Below are 15,926 nucleotides of genomic sequence, written 5' to 3'. Positions count from 1 at the left end.
TACTAAAATAGTCCTTATAAGGACTGGCTTAAAGGGGCGAAGTAAGAATGCTTTTCATATTCCCCGTTATCTGTAGAGGACAGTGTAGGGATAAGGTGTTATTGAGCTATTAAAGCTCTGATCATGGCAGGAGGGTAACAGCAATAGCCGAGCATCAGTTAGAACTTCATTGGCTACAGCATTGCCATCCATTACCCTCCAAGGGTATTGGATTGAATGAATCCCCTGTACTAAAATAGTCCTTATAAGGACTGGCTTAAAGGGGCGAAGCAAGAATGCTTTTCATCTTCCCCGTTATCTGTAGAGGACAGCGTAGGGATAAGATGTTATTGAGCTATTAAAGCTCTGATCATGGCAGGAGGGTAATAACAGCAATAGCCGAGCCTCAGTTAGGACTTCATTGGCTACAGCATTGCCATCCATTACCCTCCAAGAGTATTGGATTGAATGAATCAATCACCGCATCTCACGGTCGATTGATTCCCTTCCTGAACTAAAATAGTTTAGGTTTTAAATTTAAGTACCCAAGTTATGAATTATAAAGTATGGTGTGTATAAATGAAAACTTTACAGCACATGCAATTAAATAAGTCCAAAATCGAAAAATCCCACACTATTATAAAAATAATACCATATTAAAGTGTCGGTTTTAAATATTATATTGTAAGACAGTACTACGTGTGTCTTTTCCACGAACGAGTAAATAAAAAATATCAAACACAATTAAATACATATATAAATAAGTTGTTATTCAAATCTCTTACACTTTCTAAATCTTCTTTCACAACAGAGAAAAATAATTAAATCAAATAACTGTTTAACCTCCCAGCACTTCTGCAACAGTTATCTCACACAAACAACTATAGAACAGTGTGAAGTGTATTGGATACGGGGAAACATCAAAAATATTCAGTAATACATACAGGTTAACAATAGAAATTTACACCTTTGTCTGTAGATAACTCCCATTTCATATACATGTAAATATTCAACAGTAAACATTATAAGTTATTAAGGAACATACGCGAATACCTCATGGGGATTAACTTGGGGGGAGGTGGGGAGATTGAACTCCTAGTCCAAAATATCTGTCTCGTACTCCCTTTCGTCCCCTAGTCCTTCATCAGGAGAGTCTCTAGCATCAGGAGATAACACATGATGAACTTGCTGAGGCAGAACGACCGAACTTCTTTTCCAGCTAGATTGTGATGGGCTGCTGTAACTGTGGTAACTTTCGTCTTTATACGAACTATCGGACAAAGGCCACAATGCGCTCTTCATTGTAGGGAATTCCGAGCTGAGATAGTATGACTCTCCTCCGACACTACTCCTTTCGTTGTAAACAACGTCATCTTCCTCACTATATTGTTCCGCTTTACCTATAAACGTGTCACCTATGTTATCGTCCGTAGATGACTTCCAGGTCTCCGTATCACTTTTGTTACTTTTGTGAGCGGCATTAAATACGGACATTTCAATTTCTTCTTCCTCCTCCTCTTCCTGTTCCAAGCGGTTGCTGTCGGAACTGGATGATGTTATGTAAGTGTCAACCTTCGCGGAACTGCCTACGTGTTTGGCATAATTATACTGCAGTAAAGAGCTTTTCTTAGTGACGTCAGGAAATGCTGAGGACTCATTATTTCTTTCTGCGTAACTTTTTGCATTGCATTTTCCGTCCGGTATGTTGTTATCTTCGACGTTGTTCTTACACACATTATTGCTGTTGAAAGAAAAGAAATGTTTATAGATGGTAATACCACTACTTCTTTTGTCTGTCAGAGTTCTTCTCTGTCTTAGCACTATAAGGCAGAATCCAACAAATATGAGTATAAAAATAAATATTACCCCAATTACAATACCGGCAATTTCTTCTCCACTAAATCGTTCGTGTTGTCTGTCCTTTGGAATAACAGTTAGCGTCAAATTCACACTAACTTTCCCTGCCGGATTTGAAGCGACACACATATAGCGCCCTACATCTTTGAGCATCACATTATAGATATTTAAAGAACTAATTTTGTGCGTTGTACCATAGTCGCGAATTAAATACATCTGCCTTCCAAATGACATAAGCGTTAAATTACCAATTAAGCGTCCTCTCCATACCCAGTGTATAGTGGCTTCGGGAATAGCTTCTATTCTGCAAGCAAGCGTGGCATTTTGACCTTCGCTAAAAGTAACGTGAGACTTTATGGCGACAACATCCGGAGGGCAGGCAAAATCGTCAATTCGAACTGTGTCCCAAGTCAAACCCCGCAGACGTGGCGGTTGTTCACACTGCGGAGGGCTACTTATTGGCACGTTTTTTCTTAACATCCACATTCGCGTGGACCGAATCCTGCAGTCACAATGCCAAGGGTTGTGATGCAGATCTAGAGCATATAATGTGGAGAATGGACTAACAACTTCACTAGGGAGTGTTCTCAATTTATTTCCGTCCAGTTTTAAGTATTCTAGACTTCTGAGACCATTAAATGCCCCTGGCTGGATTTCTTCTATTTGACATTTCCCAAGTTCTAAGCTAGTAAGATGAACTAAGTTCACGAAAGTGTCATTTTCTATTCGTTGGATTGGATTGTGACTCATCTGAAGTCTTCTTAACAGTGGAGTGTCGCGTAATGCTGTGGCAGGTATCTCGGTTAAGAAGTTACTACTTAAGTCCAATTCTACGAGGTTAGATAGCTGATGGAATGCATCATCTGCGATCTGTAGAAGTCCACAACGGGATGTGTACACTTTTTGTAAATTAACAAGTCCAACTTGTTGAAAAGCTTTGCTTGGTAATAATTGTAGGAGGTTTCCGGTAAGGTCTAGCACCTGTGTTTCTGGACTTAATCCCAGAGGCACCCCAACAAGATTAGCACCAATACATTCGACTGTTTGTTTCCCACTTTTCCATTTGCAAGAGCATTCATTTAAGCAAGCCGTGAGCGGTTTGAAGGAAGATACGAAGAACAGTGAGAAGATAAAGATTCCCCCGGAACTGAACTTTTCTTTGAGCATTTCTGATTCCATAAAACACATACTCTATTAGTAAGTGTTAGGTGTAAAATATAAGTAGAAAGGCTGATGTCATGAAGTAAATGAGTCTTATTTTTCTTTTCTCCATAGCACCACCTTTAAGCAGACCTGAAAGGATAGCAAACGTTATGAAAATTAGAAATACAATTAAGATATTACATTTTTAAAATATTTTATCTGCAATGTTCAAAATGAGTTGCAAAATGGTGTGTTGCAAAAAATGAATGGTGCAAAATAGCGAGAGAAAAAGAGAGAGAGAGAGAGAGAGAGAGAGAGAGAGAAAGAAAGAGAGAGAGAGAGAGAATACTAAAGAAAATTCCTAACCTTTTTTAGTGTGAACTAAAAACTAATAACTTATGAATTAATGCAAAACATTTCAAAGCCTTAACAACGGGCGATCCTCAGGTCAATCGTTCTAGCTCCTCTCACAAAATACAGGGCTACACGAATTATCCTTTTTATGAATAAATTAGCTAACCTTGTGGTCTCTGATGTACTGAATTTCATTATTCTAAAAAAGAGGTCAGTTCATTTGCACGTCGTACAACAGAGTATAATGCGAGTAGTTTGCATACTTAGTTGAAATAAATCAAAACAGGTTCAATTTAGCATGTGTTTAATGGCTAACAGTATATATTTCGAATCAAAGTTATTGAACCTATTTGCAAGTTGTAAATAAAAGTTTCTTCTGGTTCCTAACCATTTATATAAATCTCATTATTCGTGTATCGTAGATAGAACTTACAGATTTAAGCAATCCATTATATGCGGCTGTCTCTTCCATTGACTAATCGGAAATGGATACTCCTAAAGCCTTCCACTGTTTCTACAATATCGATTCTTTTACTCAATGCATCTATCGTACGTCATTACTGGGTGAAGCACAACATTAATCATGCAGCTAGATTAGGAATTAATTATGTTTACTTCTTGTCTGTTACCTACAGCAAAGGCAATTGGCTTTCCTGAAGCTTCATGGATATATTTAGATATGTGCAAAGCATTAAAGTTCACGTTATGGAGGCTATGCCTGAGTTTAAATAAATGCAGTGTACATAGCGGATGCTTTACAACCCGCATTCAGATGTATAGAAACAAGTTGATTAAATAACCGATTTAATGGATTGTGTTTAAGCAGCCTATATCATTCTTGTGTAGTATAAAGGAAAAGAGAAAAGTTGACTATTTTCAGCCGACGATATTCCTGTCTTACAGTTATGCAGGTCTTTAATTTACTAAAGAAAATCGTTGTGTATTTGTGGGTATATGTGACAAATCCCTTTACAAACACCATTTTCATAGATGTTCAAATCTGTGCGTGTTCCCTTTGTCTTTCTATGTTTACAAAGTAGAGACTAATCGGGACTAATAAATGTCTCCAAAAATACTAAAACTATTCAACCATGTGCTTAAAATACCGCACCTAAAATTTTATCAATCTCGCTTCTGGCATTAAATCTAAATTTTCTCTCCAGTACTGATTGATTTAATGAGAAATAAAACAAAGGCAAAAAAAAAAAAAAAACATTAACTGGACAAGCAAGAGCATTAACCTAATAGTGCAATCGCAATAATGATTTATTAATTTCTTTTTCTAGCATTAGTAAATATCCTTGTGGAAACTATTTATTTTTTTTAGCATGCATCCTGAACATTATCTGTAGATCACTAGTGACTTCGAATTTATAACTGAGCTGCAGTCAAAAAAAAGAGAAAAAAAACTAAATGAAAACACAGGAAACATTAAGTTAACGATACCAAATTAATTTAATTAGGTGGTTATCTATTTAACCTACTTCTACTATCTGCTTAATGATCCATCTTCGGGTCTATTTAAGATAATGAAAGTCTCTTTAAATGTCTCTAAGGAACTTATAATATCTTAAGGGAAATTCGATTATTATTAAAAAGAGAGATCATTATAATTATTGGATATGAAGAAAATTATATACATAATCAGAAAACTTTCATAATTATATTCGAAAGAAAGATTTCCCCAACTGGTACTCCGCTAATAGTTCTTAATAATTTTTATATTTGGATATAACTAGGATAACAAAGTAACAATATATGTCACTCTGTTCTGTTTTCAAGTAATTCAGATAATTTATTTTAGGTATCTTCTTCTTCTTCAAGCGTTAATGGATTGTGTTTAGGCAGCCTATATCACTGTTAAAAATACTATTTTCAGCCGACGATATTCGTGTCTTATAGTTATGCAGGTCTTTAATTTGCTAAAGAAAATTACACTTATTGAAAGAAAAGTATTTTTAACAATGGATTAACCATCCTTAAATATAATTGAATATTACAACGACTTAAAACGCAACTTACAAGTGGTCGCATAAAATTGTTTTGTCTAATTGAGTTTATTCACGTCACCTTCTTATCATTTACTTATGGCCTGCATTTACGGATCTTTTGAGATTTCATTATTTTCATTTACAGCCAAAGGAAAGCAGATACACTATCTACCAATAATTGTCCGCAAACTTTAGGAATTTTCAATTGATATCAGCAGGCGAACCATAATATTGGGTATATGAAACTTTAGCTTTGATCACGTCCTACACCCTTTCAGGGAGGTTTTCCACCGATGTGCTGCGGACACCAGGTGGAATTTGTCTCCATTGCTCACCAAAGCAGCACTAAGTTCAGCAACAGATAGAGGACGTGCCTGGACCTCATTCGCTGCTCCAGTTCGTCCCATATCTGTTCAATAGGGTCGAGGGCAGGACTTTTGCGTTTGCCAGGGCAGTCGATTAACACCCATAACAAAAACCTTCCATAGCAGCGGCAGCTTTGCGGCATGGAGCATTGTCGTCTTGATAGTAACACGAGTCCGTTCCATAAAAACTTCACAGTTTAAGCAGCACCTGATTATCCAGATCAAGGTACTAATTATTTTCATGGGACCACTGACAACAACCAGTGGTCTCACTCCAAACCACCTGAACGCACCCCACACCATTACTCCTCCACCACCAAACTTACTGTGGTAACAAGCGTTATCTAGGCTGCATCCACACCCACACCCTGCCGTCACACTGGAAACAGAACCTTGCGTTATTTGACCAGTGAAGCGATGAACCTTGATTCATCGCTCCAGAGTTCCGTTTTCCACTGGTCAATTGTCCAGTTCACACGTTCTTTTCTCCAGGCCAGAGCGCCTTCTTCGTTGTTGTGATATTCGGTTTGTGTGCCTCTGCTCTTCCGTGGAAATCCAGTAAATGGAGTTCTTATCGTAGAGTATTTCTGCTTACCATGATGTTATTGGCGTTCCGGAACTCATCTCTGATGGTCTGTGCCTATTGTAGCCGGGTTTTGCGTGCCACCCGTGTTATTAGCCTCCTGTCCCTGTCAGTCATTCTCGGCGGCCGCCCTGGGTATTTTCCTACGCTAGTGACGCCAGAACGTCTCCACTTCTTGATCATTTTGCCAAACCGTTGATTTTGAATGCTCCATTGCCGCTCCAGTTGAGCGGCAATGGCACGTATGGACATGCCTTCAATGTGGCAGCCCACGATGATATCTTCTAGAAGTCACAGATTTCACGTGCATTCAATACTACCTGTATTCAATTGCTACGATGAAATACTGCTTCCTATTATATGTACACCGATTTTATGTAATCGACTGTTATTAACAAATGTGGAATGTTCCATAACTTCAAATAACAGAGTGTCCGGACAATTATTGGTAGATAGTGTACATATGCAGTTGCGATTTGCAGTGTATAAAAATATACACTCAGTTCTATTCTACAATAATTTTATATGGCTATGTCGAGTGATGCTTAGGTAGTTTATCATGTGGTATTCCTTTTTATTTTAACATAATCTAATTTCGGTTTTTTTTCTATTAAAAGTTTCGAATAATTTGGCAGATATCTTTGAAAAACCCTTATCTAACGTTGTAATTCGTACTCATCCAATAGATACAACAATTTTATCCACTAATTTTTCTTTTATAATTTTGATATCTTTGTAAAAAACTAGTTTTCTATAGATTTTTTAAAATATCCGATTTGCATTTTCTCATTCAAAAATAAAAACTGAAAATGAGCAAGGAATGGTAACTGAAAAAAGAAGCCTTGTTTCTTATTACATTACACGTACGCCGAACAAATACTTGATTTGAAATACTTGCGTAAGTTTCGTTGCCATCAAATATATTTCAATCGTATTTTACATATCTCACTGCACACTGTAATGATATGATCCTTTTCGATTTCCCTTTAAACTAATGTGACCTTACTATTCACTGCAAAACAGTAGCTTGGGATGAATGTGTTTTGTCAATATGTACATATTGAAGATGCTTAAAAAGATAAAATAAAATACTACTTTTTGTGTTTTCTATTAACTACAGCTAGAATGCTGTGTGATTCACTTCCTAAAATTCATTTTCATCACAAGAAAAGGTCATTACTTGATTACATCACAATTTATCAATACGTAGTTCTAACGCACATTTATTAATGGAGGAGTTCATATCTTTGGATTTCAAGAAACCCAAGAACTGAAAATAAAATGGCACAGCATATATTTAGGCAATATAATCTTTAGCTTGATTTACTGAAAACGTCTATTTAAAAGGGATTTCTGGAGATAATATTTAATACTTTCGAATATACATACGTGAGTGGTATGAAAAGTTCTTGGCCTTGAACATAGATGGCAACACTATCAGGTAGATATTTTTTCTAAGTTGGTACATCTGTCATAAGCATCCATGTGAAATTGCAAGTCATTCTATAAAGTAGTTTGTTTTATAAGCTGTCTGAAACAAAGCTGTTGTCTGTATCCCTTGAAATGGATAAAATTGAGTATCGTGCGGTTATAAAATTCTTTGTAAAAGAAGATTTAACGCCAAAAGAAATTCATTCGGAGTTCATAAAAGTTTATGGGCACTCTTCTCCTTCGTTTTTGATAATTAAGAAATGGGCGACCGAGTTGAAGGCTGGTACGTGGTCGTACCAGCCTTGAAGATGATCCACGTGTAGGACGTCCAAAAAGAGTAACAACACCAGAAATCATTGATCAAGTGGTATTGGATGACTGGCGAGTCAAAGGGCGTGAAATTGCTGAGACTATGCATTATGCATTTCAAAAGAACGTGTGGAATATATTTTGCATGAAGAATTGCAAATGACAAAGCTTTGCGCAAGATGGGTGCCGCGTTTGCTCACAGCAGATCAAAAACGCACTCGTATGAAAATCTCTGAACAGTACTTGGAGCGTTTTTATCAAGAATAAAACTGAATTTGTGCGTCAATTTATTACTATGGATGATACTTGGATTCACCATTACACACCAGAATCCAAACAATAGTGAAATCAGTGGACAGAAACCGGTTGTTCAGCGCGAAAGAAGACAAAGTCATGGCATCGGTGTTTTGGGATGCTAAAGCCATTTTGTTTATTAATTATCTTGAAAAGGGTAAAACAATAACTGGGGAATATTATTCCGATCTTTTAACGAGACTAGACGAAAAACGTCTTGAGAAAAGGCCCGGTTTGTAGAAGAAAAAAATCATCTTTCATCAGGACAATACACATGCCCACAAAGGTGTTTTGGCAATGGGAAAATTATGGGATCTGCACCATGAATTGTTGGAACACCCACCGTAATCCCCAGATTTGGCCCCTTCTGACTTCTATCTCTTCCCAAAACTAAAACTATTCCTCACTGGTCAGCATTTTTCTTCGAATCAAGAGGTCATTGCAGCTGTAGACGGGTATTTTGCAGATCTTACTGAGAACCACTACAGGGACGGGATAATGGCGCGAGCATCGCTGGAATAAATGTATTAGTCTTAAGATAGATTATGTTGAAAATAAAAATAATTTCGAAATTATAAATTCGTTTCTTTCATTGTAAGACTGAGAACTTTTCAGACCACCCTCGTAAAGTTTTTCCGCCTATTGAACAATAGCAAATTGGATTAAACTAAATTCAGATTATTTAGTATAATTATGATACTTATTACCTGGCTAATAAGCAGTATCGAGAAATAGATCTCACTATGAAATACTGCGCGATAGTGATTATTAAAAATTAATCTACTTAAGTGATATGTAGCTTATGCTTTTAAAGTTTCGATTATGTTTTTAAAATTATTAAAGCTGCACACAAATCATAACATGTATTAAAGTCTTCGCTTTTCCATAAAGCTTTTTGATTATTGTTTCGAATTTAGCTAAATTGGAATAATTTCTGGATTATCATCGTATACATAAAACAGATAATTTAAGTGGATTTACTACAATTCATTAATGCACAATTTTTGTTTCTTTATTGAAGATGATTTTCGTGATGATTTACTGGTATATAGTAAAACGGATTTTGTTTAAAGAAAATATTAAGGCTAACGTTATGTAAATGCTGCAAGATATAAATAGTGTCGTTTTGATCATTACTGCATATTAAAAAGTTAAGTGGCCTAGTAAAACATGCAGAGCAAGTAAAATATTCTTATTCTTTTTCTTGTTTATTAAAACTATTATTGGAAACATCACACATGTCCTAACCTTTTTTTTATTGTTTGTTAAGTAAATAATTTCTCGTATTCTTAACAAATGGAAATCTTTCATAACAAGCTCAATGAAACTTAAACCACATTGAAAATTGGGAATTATTTGAGGCAAAATTTCAATTTATTTATTGATTGATTTATAAATATCTTTAAAAAATTGAAATCTAAGAAAGTCAAGTTATATATTGCTAAGTGCAAATTAATATTATTTAAACTGTCAAGCTCCATCAATATCCCGGATTTGGCTAACGTTTTTAACCACAATCCTAGACATTGATTGGCACGAATTTCAATAACTGAATATTGTTGACTGGGAAGAAATACGAACCTTTCGATTAGAATACACCCGAGTTTGAATTCCATCGAGTACCAGAAAGACTCTTCTTAAGTTTTTTACTTGAAGCTGAGTTCACCTCAGGCGAATAAGACAGAAACGCGGATATTAACGTGTACAAAGCAAACAAAAGAAACAAGCCAGTGAACAGACAAGCTGGTAAACACTTGTGACACATACGACCTCAGTCGCTTTCCCATTAATTCTAAGGAATTGTTTAAAAGATTCCAACTTCTTGCATGTGAAAATTAAAGAAGATGACTAAACGTGTGATATTTCCAGTGTTCTTTATTCCTCCGAGAATATCTAGTGTTCTTTATTCCTCCATGAGTGTTTTTATATGTGAGTTTTTGGAAAACAATTTCAAAATTTTTATATTTTTATTAATATTTTATCTCGTTGTTAGTTATTGCTAGTCTTGTCGGTTATTGGTTCTCATTTTTTTCTCAGGAATATTTACTTTTTTTTTGAGCAGTCACGATTCTTTCTTTAACTAGATCGTTTTCTAACCTGACTGCTTAAAATCAAATATAAAAATATATTATCCATAATTTCAATATTGTTGACAGGTTTTATCGCAATACTTGTGTGAATCATGCTAAATATAGGATGCATCTCATCCTATAGGTATACGATGTTGATACTTTAGAATCTAAAAGTTTAACGATCAGGAAAAAAAAGTTTATTAGAAAAGAAATGCATCTCATGAAAAAGCTGCTGGAGGTCTATGGTCGTGACAAAGGACGACTTTAAAATGCCATACTACAGTTGCGATTTGGCAAAGCAGCTTCAGAAGAACAATACAGTATTGGAGAAAATAAGACAGGAATTTCTACACATCCTTACAACTTCTGTCTAGACATTGTGACGTATCACAAGGAAAGTGCATATCCCAAAAGGCAAATCCTTAGCTTTTCAGAGAAAGAAAGGACGAAATGGTCGTGACACCCATTCATATGCTAGCAAAATAAAGTTGGCTCTTGTTCTCGGAAGACCTCCTAGTGTTGCAAAAATGTAGACACCATTGTGTGGTTCCCATATGACTGTCTCAGCAATCTTTGTTTGTCAGCCGTTATTGAATCGACAAGGGATTTTCACTATGTTCCAATCCTCCTTTTTTATTTCTTCTTAAGAAGTAGCGCATATAGTGAGAAGTTGTAGAAGTTAGAAAAATATTCTTTGAACGATCACAGCGTGATCCATTGTGATCTTCCACCGAAAACTTTTAAAAAGTTTCAAATGAATTTATGCATGGACACTTCTTGAGTATGCTCCATATATCGTGCACATGAAATTATATGATCCTTAAAAATTCTAAAAAAAAAAATCAGTTTTGACGTATATATATCCAAAATAAATAAATGAAGAAATGATAAGGATTAAGGTGTTAAGAAAAGATCACAGCAACAAATGTCAGGTTGCTAAGACATTACTGATTACTGATAGGCATTACTAAGCCATTACTGGTTTGCAGAGCCAGCATTCTACTCTTACCAGAAAATTTGTAGTATTGTCTATGCAGGCGTTTACAATGGCTAGAGTTCATGACGTGGGAAGGGAAAAATCTTTTGCAGGAATAGTTTCCAAATGAAATCTTTGAAACAGTGAAAAACAGATAAGAATAATATAATCAATTATTCGACATAATTCATTCATTTTTACTAACGCGACTTCGTCGTAATAATTCTTTAATAGTATGGAAAATATTTAGCTTCACATTTATAATATATTTACTGCAAAATGTGTGCTAACTTACAAATAAATAAAATTAAAAGGGGAACATTTTGCATACTAATTATCCAATCATCTTTAGTACCAAGCATGAAACTAAATATTCTTGTTAATACGAGGGTAGCGCTTGCTTTCAAAAACAGCGATAATAAAACGACTAAATGGCATTTAAGATGACATGAATTATTGACAATTCGTACGATGTCTAGGAGGAGAACTGTGATGCTGTAATGTTCGAAACATCACGATATGGTTGATAAAAATCTGAAAGGTTGTTCTTCAAAAAGCAAAGAGAAATATTAGTTAAGTTCTTGTCAATGGTGGAATAAGCTCTAAGCGTTTAGAAAGCATCTTTCTTAGCAAAGTTTATTTGTCTAGGCGCTGAAATATAGGTACATTATTCGTAATGTAAAGAATGCCACCCACGAATCCAAGTATTCCTTTTTTAGAGATAAATTCTCGCAGATATGCATATTAATTAGTTTTCACTACAAAAGCGTTTAGCTACAATCAACACACGTGATTTTTCTATTCAACTGATTAAAAAAAATTAAGAAATGGAAATAAGTTATTCATTCCTTTTTAGGAAAGCAGGACAGTATCAAATTATACAGCATATTTCTTCTAGTGAAAACACATATTTTATGCGAGTAATGTGAACTTGTAAGTTTGAATATATCAACATACCTACAAAATACAAAAATACAAAATCAGATAATATATTTACAAAGGAAAGGAAATTTACTTTCTACAAAGTCTTCAACAGATATAAGAAATAAAGAAGATTACTGTGTTTCTTAGTACATTGTATTTTTTAAATAAACTCGGAAAATAAAAAATGAATAGGAACTAGAAAATGCCAATCATTATAACTGAAAGAAGTAGCAGAAGTGCATGGTCCTCAATAATTCAGTGACTGCTTTAGCTTGAAGCTAAAGCAGTCACTTCACTGGCAGAGAACTAAGAGTAATTGGCCTCATAAACATAGAGAGAGAGAGAGAGAGAGAGAGAGAGAGAGAGAGAGAGAGAGAGAGAGAGAGAGAGCTCTTCTAAAGTAATCTTTCCTAGCCGTCGGTTATATCTTCAATGGTGTGCCACAGAACCAGCCAATAATAATGCAACACGAAAGGAACAATTCTAACAATATTGTTTCCGATGGTGTGAAAGTTAAAATTTTCGGTCATGGTTCTAATTCAGTAGACTATTTCCTTAGCTATCTAAGTGCATAAAGCACAGAGAGGATTAAGTACCTTTTCATATTCGATGTCAAGAGATTTACAAACGAGAGTATTTTAAAGGACATAAAAGTTTTGTACATAAATTGCAATTGTGATTTGTACAGCATCCATTTATTCGCGATGGCATCAATGAATTGAATATGAGTTATTTAACTCATTCAGTGAAAAGGAGAACTGATATATTCTCTTTCTATACTATTACTTCGCTTCGTATAATTTGAATAAAGTAAAGTTTTCTCCAGGCAACTGATGGTATCTAAAAATATTGAACACCAACCATTAGAAAGTTATCTGATGGTCTTATCTTAACCGCTATTCATAAGCATATTCTTTCCCAAAATCATGCATCAAATATTAAGTTTTAGAACTCTTTGTATAAACCTTTTATATGAAAGATAATAATTTATCAACAAGATTTTTTTTCAAATTCTTCGAAACTGATAACATTATAGAAGGTACTCCCTAAAAGGGCAGAATTTTTCCTAAGTTATCTAGCTCTTTTCGTTAATAGTGGAAGGAGAGTTTAAGAGCAACAATCTTCGTAATCACCACCGTTAATGATTAAAAGCGATAGCGACGCAGAGGCATGATTTTAAAGTAGATTTTACTCCGCACCGGAAAACACCAGTGAGTAAAATTCGGGTTTTGCCTTTATATATAATTTTTTATAAAATCATTACAGGTTATTTTACTTATCTTTTATTTTTCAGTTTAAATAGCTGAAAATGTTTTCTAAAATTCAAAAAAGATGGCATATGCTTTTCAGTGGTATTCCATATCATTATATTCAATTATAGCATTGATCTGAAAGAAATAGATGCAATATTAGTAGCAAATTAACATAAACATTTGTAGAATTATAGGATGCAAAAGTTGCTCGTCAGCATGATGGAAGTACTGCCTTATCGATTCAAGATAGTACGATCGGGATGTTTTGTGAGTGGAGAAGGGATTTTAAAATTGTGACTACTTTTTTGCTTCAAAGAAAACTCAAAAGCTTTCAGAGGGCCAATAGAATTGAATGAACGGAAAAAACACCAAATACATAGTTTAAATGATTCGTGATGTCAAGCAACTCTGCACTAAGAAGACATTCATTCAATTCTCTAGATTCAACTGCTAATCGAGCCTGCGCAATCAGTGATGAACTCGGATAAGTAGTTCTGGAGGTTAAACCCACTAACAGACCTGCAACCAATTTTTTTGAATGTCAGTAAAATTGGAAATAGACTAACTGAGGTCCAATTTAGTGGACCTTAGCTAGATACGCTTGCTCTTTGCTAGCGATATCATATTTAATTATTTTTTTTGTACGATATTTTCTTGTAATCAAAACATGCCTCCCCCATACCCCAATTGTTCTCTTTCTTATCTGTAAAAGAAGAATATCAGGATAACAAATAGGTAAGTCTCAAACACAGCATAACAAGAAAAGTCGAAGGTGACGGAAGATTCCCTTTTATCTTCTGATTCTGTAACATGATAAGTGTCTTCTCAAAAACACAGAAATTTGAAGATAAGTGTTGCCTAATAGGTGTATGGACTATGTCTAATTTATCACTTAATATTTCCTTGAAAAATGCTGAGCAGTTGCTAATAAAAAATTAACTGCAAATATTGAAAGGCAATGAAAGTAAAACGAACCCTAGGTATCACTCCTAATGATGAAAAACATCATATCTCGATGAGGCATTTATTCCAGAAATGGCAGAAATGGGATGAGAATATATAATCAGTCACCTACTTCCAACTCGGACAGTCAAGATTCCGTGTTAACCAGAATGGTCAACGAGGAGTACAGGGAACGACAGTCTGTGCGCTGAAGTATTATCACCAAACAGAAGTTTCTTCAAAGCAAACATCCTAAGATTTGAGTCTCAGGGAAAGTCAAACATAAAGTCCGATTTGGCCAATAAGCACGAAAATATCTCCTGTCTGATCTCCAAAGTATTTACTTGATCTTCAGTCAGTCCTATTTGAAAGGTGCAAGTAGAGACAAATGTCATACAAAGTATTATACACTACTTTCACCCATGAATCAGAAATTTAATAAGATTGCATGGAGAATTAAAGCAAGACTCCTTCATTAATTGTTTGTTATTAGATTTAAGATCTAAACTTTCTGTTCTCAAGCTGTACTCGGTATTAACTTGTGGGAACTTGATTTATAGAGCACAGAGTAAATTTGGAGAAAACAGTTGTCCCTAATAGAGAGCAGATTCTGAGGCAATACGTACGTGTCCATAGATAGTAACAGCTGTCTCAATGGGAGTGCATGGAATCATATTACTATAAAACTTCTAGTGATCTCTTCTGCCTACGTTAAACATCGTACAGATCTGGAGATTAACGGAGGTAGTTGAATTATTTACAAACTTTTATTCTTCAAGATCCCGCTATTAATGTTTTTCAAAAACATTCTGAATAAACGCATGCATACGAACTGGAATTTGATTTAAAAGAGATAACAAAATATACGTGTATCCCCAAAGTAGGGAACTCCAAAATGAGATCAAATGGATTGCAGAAATGATAAACTAATTTGTATTCATGAAATTCTTTTAGCTTTCAGATAATAGGAAGATCTACAAAAGAGATAGCAAAAATGTTCTGTGACTTTTGAGGATTTCTGATGCCACTTAACCGACAAAAGTGATCAAGTGAGCATAAATAAATAATTAGGAAGTGGAAATTAATTTGCTCCTTTAGGCAAGAACCAATTAGGAACAAGAATTGCGGGCATGCATTCAAGAGCATGGCTGATGCACATGATAACTGATACATAACATGAAGTGGGTCGTTAGGTTTTAATTAAGCCAAATTAGATAATGAGGGTAAATCGTATCAAAGTTTTAATTTTCAAGTATAATTCGACTACAAAGATTAGTGACACAAAAATCTTAACAAGTTTAAACAAATAAGTAACTTGTTATTAACTAAGATTTTTTAAACCTCTTATTGAATGATTACAATAGACCATTAGGTTTTTCTTTTTTTTTGTTTTAAATGAATTAGACTTTAAATAGAATTTGATTTTGCATTATTCTTCAATAGAAAAAAATGT

The 15,926-nt window shown here is 34.8% G+C and overlaps 1 protein-coding gene across 1 annotated transcript; it reads right to left on the bottom strand.

The window, feature by feature from the left end:
* Positions 1-728: 728 nt before the first annotated feature.
* Positions 729-3,024, bottom strand: LOC150104177 (leucine-rich repeat, immunoglobulin-like domain and transmembrane domain-containing protein 2). The gene has a single exon (XM_090396418.1). The coding sequence runs from the start codon at positions 3,022-3,024 to the stop codon at positions 1,075-1,077; it is 1,950 nt and encodes a 649-aa protein (XP_090252544.1). The 3' UTR covers positions 729-1,074.
* Between the last annotated feature and the right edge of the window lie 12,902 nt (positions 3,025-15,926).

The sequence above is a fragment of the Typopeltis vanoorti genome, chromosome 8 (genome assembly GCF_054136105.1).
Source record: "Typopeltis vanoorti isolate ZY-2024b chromosome 8, IOZ_Tvanoo_1.0, whole genome shotgun sequence".
Taxonomy (NCBI): Eukaryota; Metazoa; Arthropoda; class Arachnida; order Uropygi; family Thelyphonidae; genus Typopeltis; species Typopeltis vanoorti.
This window is presented reverse-complemented; position numbering and strand designations above follow the sequence as displayed.

Bases quoted from the DNA above. Each gene is read 5' to 3' on its own strand.
- LOC150104177 (XM_090396418.1), bottom strand. From the start codon at position 3,024: ATGTGTTTTATGGAATCAGAAATGCTCAAAGAAAAGTTCAGTTCCGGG.